The sequence below is a fragment of the Aulostomus chinensis genome, chromosome 20 (assembly GCF_037954235.1).
Source record: "Aulostomus chinensis isolate RoL2024-O1b breed Wild chromosome 20, RoL_Achi_v1.0, whole genome shotgun sequence".
NCBI lineage: Eukaryota > Metazoa > Chordata > Actinopteri > Syngnathiformes > Aulostomidae > Aulostomus > Aulostomus chinensis.
In genome coordinates, this window is record NC_141339.1 from 24,054,664 (window position 1) to 24,068,130 (window position 13,467).

General features: G+C 49.9%; 3 protein-coding genes and 4 non-coding genes across 8 annotated transcripts; 1 reads left to right on the forward strand and 6 right to left on the reverse strand.

Moving 5' to 3' along the window:
- Positions 1–73: 73 nt before the first annotated feature.
- Positions 74–4,033, forward strand: LOC147243382 (interactor protein for cytohesin exchange factors 1-like). Of its 2 annotated transcripts, XM_086188676.1 has the most exons (6): positions 74–242; positions 1,780–1,835; positions 1,950–2,022; positions 2,103–2,256; positions 2,332–2,504; positions 3,259–4,033. In XM_086188676.1, exons 5-6 carry the CDS (start codon positions 2,349–2,351, stop codon positions 3,442–3,444), a joined length of 342 nt encoding a protein of 113 aa, XP_086044802.1. In that variant the 5' UTR covers positions 74–242; positions 1,780–1,835; positions 1,950–2,022; positions 2,103–2,256; positions 2,332–2,348; the 3' UTR covers positions 3,445–4,033. The 2 variants fall into 2 exon arrangements, with proteins under 2 accessions (XP_086044802.1, XP_086044803.1); XM_086188677.1 differs by lacking the exon at positions 74–242 and having other exon boundaries at positions 1,737–1,835.
- rps7 (ribosomal protein S7) lies at positions 3,865–9,091 on the reverse strand. Its single transcript, XM_086188674.1, has 7 exons — positions 9,030–9,091; positions 8,344–8,429; positions 8,102–8,173; positions 7,452–7,595; positions 6,454–6,518; positions 4,503–4,653; positions 3,865–3,982 (listed from the first exon to the last, which is right to left on the reverse strand). The coding sequence occupies exons 2-7, from the start codon at positions 8,416–8,418 to the stop codon at positions 3,905–3,907; spliced, it is 585 nt and encodes a 194-aa protein (XP_086044800.1). The 5' UTR covers positions 8,419–8,429; positions 9,030–9,091; the 3' UTR covers positions 3,865–3,904.
- Positions 4,244–4,460, reverse strand: LOC147243384 (small nucleolar RNA SNORA73 family). Its single transcript, XR_015110779.1, has one exon. It is a non-coding gene; the product is annotated as a small nucleolar RNA SNORA73 family (small nucleolar RNA).
- On the reverse strand, positions 5,700–5,916 carry LOC147243385 (small nucleolar RNA SNORA73 family). The gene has a single exon (XR_015110780.1). It is a non-coding gene; the product is annotated as a small nucleolar RNA SNORA73 family (small nucleolar RNA).
- LOC147243386 (small nucleolar RNA SNORA73 family) lies at positions 6,761–6,977 on the reverse strand. The gene has a single exon (XR_015110782.1). It is a non-coding gene; the product is annotated as a small nucleolar RNA SNORA73 family (small nucleolar RNA).
- LOC147243387 (small nucleolar RNA SNORA73 family) lies at positions 7,788–8,004 on the reverse strand. Its single transcript, XR_015110781.1, has one exon. It is a non-coding gene; the product is annotated as a small nucleolar RNA SNORA73 family (small nucleolar RNA).
- Positions 9,092–9,187: 96 nt separating the features above from the next.
- LOC147243388 (uncharacterized) lies at positions 9,188–11,961 on the reverse strand. Its single transcript, XM_086188673.1, has 5 exons — positions 11,769–11,961; positions 10,965–11,176; positions 10,177–10,743; positions 9,996–10,046; positions 9,188–9,791 (listed from the first exon to the last, which is right to left on the reverse strand). Exons 1-5 carry the CDS (start codon positions 11,815–11,817, stop codon positions 9,765–9,767), a joined length of 906 nt encoding a protein of 301 aa, XP_086044799.1. The 5' UTR covers positions 11,818–11,961; the 3' UTR covers positions 9,188–9,764.
- Positions 11,962–13,467: the final 1,506 nt, after the last annotated feature.

Sequence of the window (13,467 nt, forward strand, 5' to 3'; positions counted from 1 at the left end):
TTTTATTTTAAAGTTGCTCTCAAAAGCTGCAGCAGCTTCAGTCTCTGTTCTGTGTCCCTGACCTGAAGAACTCTCAGGTTCCTGGAGGTCGGCGGCGCGTCTCGGTGAAGGATCTTGGTGCGGTGGCCTGTCAGGGTTGGCTGCACCGCAGGAAGGAGTCCTGCCGCTTCCTGGGCAGCAGGTGGGAGAGATACTGGTTCGTCCTGAAGAGGACTTCCCTCCACTGGTACTCCAACAGCACAGTAGGTCTCAGCTCGGGGGAACCGGGGAACGTTCCCCTCCTCTGTTCCGTCTGAATCCTCCTGTATTTGAAATCCTTCAAAACATCAATTTACTCCTTACTTTTTAAAATATGAAAACAAATATTGTAGTAGCACTTGGTTCTTATAGGCACGGTCGCACGAACCCTAACCCAACCGTCAGCAGAAAAGAATCAAACCAAGTGACCCTCCAGGAAAGAGTGAAGATGAGAGCTGAGATCAGAGGGGAAGGACACATCACAGCCAAGTCAGAAAAACAGAACCCTCCTGAAAACAGAATAAAATGAAATGAAAGGACCCAAAGTGTACGATGTAGGGTGACTGCAAGGGTGTGTAGTGTGGATGTGTACTTCTACATGAGTGTGGGTACAGCTGACCTGCTGCTGCGGCCTGCAGGCTGACAGCAGAGGGCCTCATCCACATCAGCGGCTTCACCATCCAGCAGGCCTCAGAGATCAGGAGGAGCCAGTAGGACGCGCATGAGCCCCCCCTCCACACACACACACACACACACACACGCGCATGAGCCCCCCCCACACACACACACACACGTGCATGAGCCCCCCTCCACACACACACACACACATGTGCATGAGCCCCCCCACACACACACGTGCATGAGCCCCCCTCCACACACACACACACACATGTGCATGAGCCCCCCCCCCCACACACACACACACACGTGCATGAGCCCCCCTCCACACACACACACACACGTGCATGAGCCCCCCCCCCCCACACACACACACACACGTGCATGGAACTGACCCATCTGTGTGTTTCAGCGCCATGACAGCCAGTCACCCGCGGGCCATCATGGTGGTGGTCGCTGCTGACAGCTCCATAGACCTGAGCAGGTGAGGTCAACGCCGGTGCCAGGAGGGGGGGGGGCGAATGTAAAAATCCAGTTTGGATGTCGAGCTGATGCGTTCTCAACACTGAGCTCACCTTCCTCCATGGACAACAACTAAAATATGTTCATATGTAAAAAATTAAAGTTCCACCTCAATCTAAAAGTTCAATCTACCTGTAGAAATCACCAAGGAAACCACGCCCACTGCAGTGGCCTCAAGTCACATGACAGTGTAGCCTCACACTCAGCAGCACATTTAGATTGAGATGGAACTTTTATTTTTACATATGAACCTTTATATTTTTACCCCCCCCCCCGTGTTGATCCGTCTCACCTCCGCCCCTCCACATGAACGAGCCCCTGGAAGCCGCCAGTTCGCTCGTGTCTGCTTCATGTTTACAGAAAACGACTCGAGCGGCTTCGTTCTCGGAAGCCTCAGAGTGAGACAGACGTTTTGTGCCCACAAGTTCTAGATTTAATGTGGGTTCTTGTTTCTCTGCTGGACCTCCGCCTACTTCCTCGTATTGTGATCTACTCTGAGAACGTGTGTGTGTGTGTGTGTGTGTGTGTGTGTGTGTGTGTGTGTGTGTGTGTGTGTGTGTGTGTGTGTGTGAGTGAGAGCTGGAAGCTGGAACTGGAGGAGACATTGTTGTGTGTCTGCAGGTGGATCAATAAGCTGTCAGAGGCCGCCAGGTCACGTGACCCATTCAGCGCAGAAGGTCAGTGGACACTTACGTCCTCCCTCATCTGGTCTTTCTCGTGTCTTAATGCGCTTCCTTCCCAGCACATCGGTCCTCGTCAACTTCTCGCCACTTCCTGTCCTCTGTTCTCAGACTGCTACAGCGTCCACTAGAGTCCACTTCCTGTGCCCTAGTCTCTGAACAGGAAGTGGTAGATTCTGCAAAGGTGAGTTGAACGTGTCAAGAGTGGTCGAGGACGCGAGCGTCACTAACAGTGTGTGTGTGTGTGTGGGGGGGGGTCTCCAGTTTCTGTCCTCCACCACCAGAAGAAGAACCTCAGACGGCGGGCTCCTCCGTCGACCCTCCGAGGGCCAAGGGCGCCTGTCCTGGTTGGACATCCACAGGCCAGGCGGGGCCAGTGGACATGAGTCCTTCCCGTTGTTTCATGTCAAAGACGAGGGTAAGCGCCTGAAGCTGCACCTGGTTACCATGACTACCACTGCTTTACCTCACGAACTCTCCTCTCCCTCACCAGCGACACTGCCAGAGGAGATGGAGCGTCTCTACAGTGACCTGAGGACCGCCAGCTTGTCAGCGACGGGACCCTCCGACCACGGAGACTTCAGGGCGTCTTTCATCCAAAGCTGCCAGAACAACGAGGTCAAGGAGAAGCTTCACCTGCTCAGGATGCTCAGCAGCACCTTAAAGGTCAGTCCTGCCACCGGCCGCCGCATCACAGGCTTCCATAACCCAGAGCATCGACAGAACCCAGGAAGTCCACCGACTAATGAATGCTGTTGTCTTTGTTGGACTGCTATTATAACAGGAACTCCAGTTCTCTGACGTTCTCACCTGGAGAAGCAAACCCACTCTAGCTTGAATTGTTGTTCGCTCAGCATCCTCCATCATTCTTCTTCTGCAGCCCCGCTACTGTGAACCCTGGAGTCCTCCAAGGCTGCGTACTGAGCTCACTGCTGAGCTTCTTTGTAAATATAGTGACTCCAGTGAGGAGACGTTCCTCACATCTGTGCTTTGGCGCCTGGCTCCTGGAAAAACTGATTCAGGAACCACAAACTCTCATCCAAACCAAAAATCATAAAAATGAGGTATTGAAGACTGTAGTTCAGTTCCCTCCTAGCATGAGTGGCAGGTCCCACCATGGACTGGCTGGGATCCGGCTCGGCTCCGGCCCCTGAGAGGAACTCACTTGATGTCGTCCCTGGCTGGAATTACAAGAAGCCAATCAGCGTCCTTGAAAGCTATGACTCAGTTACTGCAGGGTTGAGGCGACCATGTTTGTAGTCAGTTTACTGTAGCCTGCCACAGCCAGGTATGCCACCATGTGTTAAGTGGAACTACAAACATGGAGTCAGCCTGAGGGGGAGTAGCTAATGACTCCAGTTTCATGGTTGGGTGAACCGTTTCTCACTCGGGTGTATCTGTAACCGTTTCACATCTTCAGGCCAAAAAGGCGGAGCTGCTGGCGGTGGAGTCGCTCGTCATCGACTCGGCTCTGACGGCGTCGGCGTACAGGAAGTGGAGAGACTCAAACATCGGTCTCCTGGATCACATTGGCCAACACGACCAGGCAGCGGGTGGCAGCTCAACAGCGACGGTGCTTCGTAATCAAGACAATCGGAGACGTTGAGCCTCGCGACCCTGCAGGTCCACTTTTGACGTCTGGTTTCACCAAATGTGTACTTTTACTCTCAAGTGACAAACATCTGATACCTGTTGACACTGGAAACTGCTTGTACTAATATTTGAGCCTCCATTCACACCTGTCAGATCATAAATCCTTGAAATGTGGTCATCAGCTCCTGTGACTCGTGAATCCACAACTGGTTGTTTGTCATAACCTTTGTTTCTTCACTCAGAACGTCAGGAAAGTACTAGAAAATGAGCAGACGAGTACTTCCTACTACAAAAACTGCATGCAGGTTGAACTGAAGTCAGATCAGAGGAATGGTGAATATTTGCAGCAGTTCATCTTCAAAAAGATGAAGTCACCAAGACTGTGCGCCTCGGCGTAAGAGTTCGGGGAAGAAGACGCCACGCTCCCACCAACTGACAGTAAACAAATTTATTTTGTCATCTGTTTTTTTTTTTTACAACTGGAATTCTGGGAATTCAAACACGACGTCTTTGCCCGTGAGCTTCTTGTAGACACCAGAGAAGGTTTCCACCTGAAAGACAGACGAGAGCGTTAGGACGTCCTGCCGTGGCGAGCTGCTGATGACATCAGTCATCCAAACATCCTACAGGTACTCTGTTCCACTCTACGGTCGTTTGAATGAAACAATCAAGAACATCAGGAGTTTTCTATCATGACTCTGATCGGGGGGGAGGGGCTAACGTGGCCCACCAGATGTACGTTTAAATGATTACAGTTGTAATAAACAACCGTCAAACTACAGTCAACAATCACGTGACTGACGTTGATGGCGGCGTGTGTACTGCATGGTTTAGCTCCCCAGTAACGGCCCAAAGGACTCTGGGAAGATGTAGGAATATGCAGGACGCCCGTCCTCGCCGGCCAGCAGCCGGGGACAGAGCTTAGTCTCCGACGGCGTGGAAGGGGACTGTACGTCTCAGCTGAGCGCTACGCTCCCATACGCCACCAGGACAGAGCCAGGAGAGCAACTCTCTGGATGCCCACGTCGGGTCACCTGACCAGAAGAACCAATGGGGTGTCTCTGAACTTACTTTGTGTTCGACGTTGTTCTGCTGGGCCTTGTCCAGGTGGACCTTGATGAGTCTGCTGCTGTCCAGTTTGACTCTGATCCTCTTACCCACGATCTCGCTGGGGAACACCAGGTCCTCCAAGATGGCGTCGTGGACCGCGGTCAGAGTACGGCTGCAGGGGGAGGAGCCAGAGAGAAACCACATCATTGGGGGGCCTCAGGGACTCTGGACTGGCTGGACAGTACTGACTGGAAGCTTGAGTTGGATGAAACCAAGGTTCTGTAGTGACTGAGTCAAGCGTTGCCAGTGACTTCAACACCTGAGCAACAGACACTCAGAGGCCCAACGGACCACCGCTGCCATGTGGCGAGAAAGCAACAACCCGTGACGCTCATCCGTGACGGTTCTCACTTCCTCAGCCGTCGTCCCTGAGGCCGAGCGTCGATTTCAAGTCTCCACACCAACGACTTAAGTCTCACTGTGTGTTCACACCGAACGCGAATTCGCGCCAACAGTTTCCATTCAAAGTCTATGATGTGAATTTTCAGTCGAATTTGCGCCGTGAAATTTCGCCATTCGCGCAAGTTGAAAATATTCAACTTTGGCGAAAAATTTACGTTACGACAGCCAATCAGCGTTGAGGATGTCCCAACGTCACGGCCGACTGTCACAAGATGGAGGACAAGTTGATTGTGGCTACGTGTGGGAACCCGGTGCTAAGACACTACGTGTCAAATTACAAGAACCGGTTGAATAAGTTGGTGTCCATTCGTTACATCCTGTCACCGATCCCAGCTAGCAGGTCGTCAAACTGGCCAGTCGTCATCCGAAAATACTGCAGGAAGCGGCGGTTATCCAGACGCAGCCCCTGGAGGAGCTCGATTCACCGAGCTGAGCTCGCCTCTAGATGGTTTTGTTAACCCACATACGACGGCGTTTGGTTTTCGGCGTATTTCGGGCTTCCACGGCAGGTACAACGCAACAGTTCAGTGAATATTCATGGTGAAATGGCGGACAGAAACGTTGCCGGAAAATACTTGCTACTCGGGCAGGTGAGCGAATTTGCGTATTCGCGATGCGAAATTCGCGTTTGGTGTGAACAGACAGGCAAAGCAAAATGAGTCCACCGACACTTGGAGGCCAACTCAACTATGATGACCGTTCAACCGTGAAGTCTTCAGCTGCTCACACGCCGAGTGTTCAAGTCTTAGTTAATAATATTGTGCACTGCATGGTTTAGCTCCCCAGCAACGGCCCAAAGGACTCTGGGAAGATGTAGGAATATGCAGGACGCCCGTCCTCGCCGGCCAGCAGCCGGGGACAGAGCTTAGTCTCCGACGGCGTGGAAGGGGACTGTACGTCTCAGCTGAGCGCTACGCTCCCATACGCCACCAGGACAGAGCCAGGAGAGCAACTCTCTGGATGCCCACGTCGGGTCACCTGACCAGTTCCTGACCAGCCAACTGTTCTCATGTGCAGGTGCTCCTGACCCGAGGGCCCGGTTCTACTTCCAGATTAATGTCCTCACTTCTCCATGAATCCTTCAGACGACTGACGGTGAACATGAGTTGGGATACTGACACTTGGCCATGATGATGTCACATGATTTAATTCCACTAATCATCATAATAAAGATATTGATATTTGGCAGCGGTGTACTGCGGTTCGTACTGCTAGAGGATTGTGATACTGCAGTACTCAGCAGTTCTTCCAGCTCGTGTTTAATCCATCTGAATCCCGTCTAATCAATCGGATCATATTGATCGTAGAAATCAATTTCTTCCAGTCAGCAATCTTGTTTTCATTCTTAGTTGCACCCACAAGGATTCTGAGACGCTGAAGTAATTATTATTAGAATTAACACGGCTAATGTGCTCAACTTAGACGAACAAAACTATCTGAGAGCTCAGGCTGAGCTGCGTCTCTGAGAGCTCCTCAGGTCCATCAGGGACGGTACCAACAGTCAACTCACCTTCTGGGACGCTTCTGCTTATTCTTCGTGCGGCTTTTCCTGGTCGGTTTGGGCAGAATTCTCCTCTGAAAGTCAACATCAGACGTTAACAGTTGCTGCAGCACAAGACATCAAACACGCCAGCGCAACACTCGCTTTCACCGACGCGTCTGAAACCTGTTCGGCTTCATCGGACATTGCATGAGAGCTCACTGGGACTTGGTAGACATCTTTATGCCTAAAATATCCAAAACAACACTGAACTCTCCAAAACATGGTCAACTTTCGCAGTTAAGAACGTCAAACCTCAAAATCCTGACTTTAAACAGCGTGTGCACTGCATGGTTTAGCTCCCCAGTAACGGCCCAAAGGACTCTGGGAAGATGTAGGAATATGCAGGACGCCCGTCCTCGCCGGCCAGCAGCCGGGGACAGAGCTTAGTCTCCGACGGCGTGGAAGGGGACTATACGTCTCAGCTTAGCGCTACGCTCCCATACGCCACCAGGACAGAGCCAGGAGAGCAACTCTCTGGATGCCCACGTCGGACCGGACCTGGCCCCAGCAGGTCTGAGCGGCTGGTCACATGGGTTTGGCTAACAGGCTCAAGACAATTACACCTGTAACCATGTGACACATCTCACCACCTTGACTGGAAAGCACACAAGTTACTCAAAGTAACAGCAGAAGCTGTGCTGCCAAACAACACTGGTGCCAATGTGACTGTGCAGAACCGGGCCGGGCCACCACAGACACTTACTTGAGGAAGAACCAATTTGCTATCCATGTCTAGAAAATAAAGGATTTTATGTCTCACTGGAAGAACAGGACAACAGCTGTGTCCCCTGACAGGTTCGTCAACAGCCACAAATTAACGAGACTCATCTCTGCCTTCAGTGTCAGCAACTCCAAGAATTAGCCCAGAATGTAGAAACCTAGCAAGCAGCTGTGGGCACCGAGGCTGCGCTCAGCTGACGTCCTCCAGCCAGGCTGGCGGCCCGCAGCGGCCATGCTGAACTCACCTGTGCGATGAAGACCACATGCTTTCCGCTGAACTTCTTCTCCAGCTCCCTCACCAGCCGCACCTGAATCTTCTGGAAGGACTTCAGCTGAGGAACGGGAACAAAGATGATGATGGCTTTCCTGCTGCCACCAACCTCGATCTCCTGAAGAGAGCAAGGAACAAAACCAGGGTTAAACCAAGACTGGTTACTTTGACACAAGTACCACCAGTTTCTGCCAAAAATTGCAGAAAAGGCGTGTGCACCGACACTTGGAGGCCAACTCAACTATGATGACCGTTCAACCGTGAAGTCTTCAGCTGCTCACACGCCGAGTGTTCAAGTCTTAGTTAATAATATTGTGCACTGCATGGTTTAGCTCCCCAGCAACGGCCCAAAGGACTCTGGGAAGATGTAGGAATATGCAGGACGCCCGTCCTCGCCGGCCAGCAGCCGGGGACAGAGCTTAGTCTCCGACGGCGTGGAAGGGGACTGTACGTCTCAGCTGAGTGCTACGCTCCCATACGCCACCAGGACAGAGCCAGGAGAGCAACTCTCTGGATGCCCACGTCGGGTCACACCTCATTCAACATTTTTGAGAGGAGAGTTGTTTCCTCTGGATGGTGACTCCAGGTCAGCACCACGATGGATGACGACAGCGACGAGCTCACCTTTGCTGCCGTGATGTTCAACTCTCTCAGCTGAGCCTTCAAGTCAGAGTTCATCTCCAGCTCCAGCAGAGCCTGTAGGGACACCAGCAAGAACTCATCAACATCGTCCATCACTGAGGACCTGGTTCTCCACAGTTCCGATCCCACTCAGTTCAAGTGACCCGGTGTGGTTGGTAATCCCACTGGGGCCTCACGAGCATCAACCTACAGGAATGAACCACGTGTGTGACAAGTGCTCTTACCTGGGAGATCCCAGACTCGAACTCGTCCGGCTTTTCGCCATTGGGCTTCACTATCTTGGCGCTGGTACTGAACATGGCCTTTGTCTCTGCAAGGAAAGACGTTTGTCATCATCTCCTCGGTACTCAGCACGGGCCGGGACTCCGGCACACTGACCTGCGGGGAGCTGAACCCCTCACCGGCCTGGTACGAGTTCACATTCACATTAAAATAATAGCTGTCTCGTTTCTCTTCACATGAACAGAATCTTTCACCCACAGATCCCCCGGCTGACGCCAGCGCCAAGTTAGCGAGCTACGCTACGGGTGGAAGCTAGTGCCACTTAGCCGACCGTGGTTACCTCTGCCGGGATTTCGCTTGGAGCCGAAAGCTGTACAAAGCCAAGAGTTAATAAATATGAAAAGATTCGGAGGCACAGTTCCATAAATTAAAAGAACTCCTCCTCGTTCTCCCGTCGCTGCTGTAGCCGCGATCTGAACACATGCAGGCCCGGTAGAGCGACCGTTCACCGTGGCTACTTCCAGAGCTTCATCCTGTCATACAGAGCCACCATCCGCCACCCCAAACCGGTGAATCTAAAGCATCCCAGACATTAGAGGGTGAACGAGGTGAAAACCGGGCCATGAAACGCCATTTAGACACATTTTGAACTAGAAATGCCCCCACAGGCAAAAATGTCACGACTAACCTCAATCAACGACGGCCAAGGAAGAGACCGGAACATCGCGAGAGTTCTATTAATCCAATGAGAGCCAGTCATGCTGCTATCGCGAGAATATGTTGAGTGTGAAATGGTAGAAACGTTATCGCGAGATTACTTTGAGCACGAGCATCTGGAGCACAGTGATGGAAGGGGATGGTTGCCGTGACTTCTAAGTGTATTTTCAATGAAGTAAATATTTTCTGCTTTATGACGTTTGCAGCGAATACCCGAATATTCAACTGGAAACTACGGAAATCATTGTAAGATGCTAAAATCGTGAATCACTCTGACATTTCAATGATAGAAGCCCTTCAAGTCTTTTAGGTGAAAGCCCCGGTCATGAATACTACAAAACTGCCCAAATCTTGGCCCCAAGCTGTGATTCTGAGTCACAGCCCTGCCAGTCTGGACTGTTTCTTTGGGCTGGGCCTCAACAGTAAAGGTCAATTATTATTATTTCTGTCTTTGCTTCTTCTTTTTTTTGTTAACTGTCAGTCGTCCAGCCTCAAATACAATTTCCTGATATTTATTTACAAATTTCTTGGAATGAAGAGTTGTGTGTGTGTGTGTGTGTGTGTGTGTGTGTGTGTGTGTGTGTGTGTGTGTGTGTGTGTGTGTGTGTGTGTGTGTGTGTGTCAGGCTGGGGAGGCTCTTCCTCTAAAAAGTAGCTCAGCTGTGCCTGATGGATAGAGAGGGCGGATCCTCCTCTGGGTCTCTGTCTCATGATGTCCTGCTGGGCCATCGGTTCTGGAGAATAAAAACAACAAAAGTACAACAAATTTGAGTTTTTATAAGTGGTTCTTAGTTCTAGTGCCTTCTTATGTCCACCAGTCGGCTCGTTGCAGCTGCCTGTCGACCCCCTCAGTCACACTGACGCTGTTGCACCTTCTGCAAGTGTTGCATCACTAAATGTCCTCACAAATGTGGAAGAATCAAAGGAGTGTAACTAACCTGGGATCGGTCCCTCAGCTTCAGCAGGAGGCTGAACCACTGCTCCTCCATCTGAAGAGCAACAACATGAAACACCCAATGACCCGCGTGCACAGCTGTGGCCAGCAGAATGACTGGGATGCTGATTAACCCTGGAACAGGTGGAGCATCCACGCCCACACCTCAGCGCTCAGGTGTGTACCTCAGCCAGCGCATCTCTCAGTGAGTCCACCTCCGTCTTCAGTTCTGAGTTCTCCTTCTTCAGTCTTTCCCCCTCAGCTTTCTTTGCCACCAACATGCCCTCCAGCTCCTCCTCCCTTCTCTGGGCTCTGTCCATCTCAGCGTGAGCCTCCGTCAGCTCCCTGGCCAGGGTGGAGATCCTCCTGTCTTGCTCTTCACCCTCCACCCTCTTTCTCTGCAGGAGTGCCTGGGAATGTTGCAGCTCCTCTTCCTGCTCCTCCACCAGCCACAGTTGGTTCCTCAGCTGCTCCCTCAGCTCCTCAATCTCCACCTCTCTCTCCCTAATAGCCTCCATCTTCTTCTCCAGGCTGAGCTCCTTCTTCTCCACCTCCTCCTTCACCTCCCGGAGCTCCTCTTCAGTGACAAGCTGCATCATTTCAGGCTCCCACAGCTTCCTCTCCATCCTCTCCTCCAGCTCACTGACCCTGTCCATCATGCGGCTGATACACTCGTCCCTCGCTGCCACCTCCCTCAACAGTCTCAGTAACTCTCTCTGCCTCTCTTCCTCCTCCTTCATCATCACACGGCTCTGAAAGATGATACACAACAGTCAGATGCAGAACAGACAGAGTGACAACAGCGTCGTCCCACACACACACACAGACGCCAGTCTTCTCAGGAGCCACTTGGGGTTTGGTATCTTGCTCAAGGACACTTAAACACAGTGGGGGGAAGCAAGAATCGAACCAGCTGCCCTCAGCTGCCCCATCATTTATCTCTCATCCATCTAAAGATCTGCACGTTCTTCACCTCTTCCTTCACCAAGCTCCTCAGCTCCTCCTCCCACTTCCTCGCTCCCTTCTCTGCCAGGTGCTGCTTCAGTAACTTTCTGTCCTCGTCTATTTGTCCACCAGCGAGGTTGCCGGTCCTCTTACTGACGTGTGATTCGACCTGTGGTGCGGCGAGAGCAGCGTCACCCGTCGACTTCTTCCTCTGGCTCAAGTGACTCCACAAATGTGTAGCTGCCGAGACACAACAGGTGAGTGACAGGGAGCAGCCCATAATATTCATCCCTCGAAAAGAAAGACTCCTGAAAAACAACTGAACCGACTTTCCTCCTGCTGGAGCCTTGATGTGAATTAACCTGAATCACAAGGACAGGTTACTCAGAAGAACCAATGAAGCGATGAGCCGGGGCGGACAGCCGCTGCCTGGCCCTGACGACCAGCTCCCTGTTGACTGCTGTCCTGGCACTGGAGCATGTCAGCTATGGATCAGTGTGCTAACAACTGGCAGGAACCCAGTTTGATTCTGCCGATGAGAACCCCCCACCCATATGTCAGCGCGCGCTTTCTCCCTTAATCAAAACTGAAAACAACTTTCGTTAACTCAGGTAGTTTAAACTGATGGTGGCTTCGTCAAGGTGGAATTTAATGGTAGCTGTAATTAGTGGAGCCATCGATGCCTAAGTTAGTTGTCAATCTATAAATGTTTGAAGGAATCCGTCACAATCGTGTTGGTGTGCATGTTGAAGTACCGACACCACAGTATCACCCCCCGGCTGCATGGGAGGAGGGAGTTCAGCTGTCAGTCTGTGAGGTGAGTGGTTGTTACCTGCTCCGACTCCGGCTCCGATGAAGATGCCCGTCTTCAGCAGGGACATCGGCACCGTGGGACAGGTCACAGACTAAAGAGAGTGTGTACTTTTACTGAGGTTGGAGTATTCAACGTCCTCAACCACCACTCAGACGTTGATCTGAGCTTGACTCAGATGTCTTTGATTAGTCAGCTGTGTGTGTGTGTGTGTGTGTGTGTGGGTGCTCATACATATACATACACATATGATATATGTATGTATATCACAGGCTGATGGCAGCATGTTCCTAGTTGACTGGAATTCTAGGGGTCGTTCCGTTTGTGACATCACGCCCAAGAAGTGCTGGGTTGCTTCTTAAACCGCGTTGTTGTATTAAACAAATGAACCTGATGAGGGGGCGGCATGGTGGTGCAGTGGTTAGCAAGGCTGCGGGGATAGCCCCCCCCCCGACCGTTAACGGATAAGTGGTAGAAAATGGGGTGGATGGATGAAAACCAATGAGAACCAAGAGGCTCTAAATGTCATATGTGTGTGTATGTATGTGTATATATGTGTGTATATATGCGTGTATATGTATGTGTATATATGCGTGTATATGTATGTGTATGTATGCGTGTGTATGTATGTGTATGTATGCGTGTATATATGCGTGTATATGTATGTATATATGCGTGTATATGTATGTGTATGTATGCGTGTGTATGTATGTGTATGTATGCGTGTATATATGCGTGTATATGTATGTGTATATATGCATGTATATGTATGTGTATATATGCGTGTATATGTATGTGTATGTATGCGTGTGTATGTATGTGTATATATGCGTGTATATATGCGTATATATGTATGTGTATATATGCGTGTATATGTATGTGTATGTATGCGTGTGTATGTATGTGTATGTATGCGTGTATATATGCGTGTATATGTATGTGTATATATGCGTGTATATGTATGTGTATGTATGCGTGTATATATGCGTGTATATGTATGTGTATATATGCGTGTATATGTATGTGTATGTATGCGTGTGTATGTATGTGTATGTATGCGTGTGTATGTATGTGTATATATGCGTGTATATATGCGTATATATGTATGTGTATATATGCGTGTATATGTATGTGTATGTATGCGTGTGTATGTATGTGTATGTATGCGTGTATATATGCGTGTATATGTATGTGTATATATGCGTGTATATGTATGTGTATGTATGCGTGTGTATGTATGTGTATGTATGCGTGTATATATGTGTGTATATGTATGTGTATGTATGCGTGTATATGTATGTGTATGTATGCGTGTGTATGTATGTGTATGTATGCGTGTATATATGTGTGTATATGTATGTGTATGTATGCGTGTGTATGTATGTGTATATATGCGTGTATATGTATGTGTATATATGCGTGTATATGTATGTGTATATATGCGTGTATATGTATGTGTATGTATGCGTGTGTATGTATGTGTATGTATGCGTGTATATATGCGTGTATATGTATGTGTATATATGCGTGTATGTGTATGTATGCGTGTGTATGTATTTGTATGTATGCGTGTATGTATGCGTGTGTATGTATTTGTATGTATGCGTGTATATATGCGTGTATATGTATGTGTATATATGCGTGTATGTGTATGTATGCGTGTGTATGTATTTGTATGTATGCGTGTATATATGTGTGTATATGTATGTGTATGTATGCG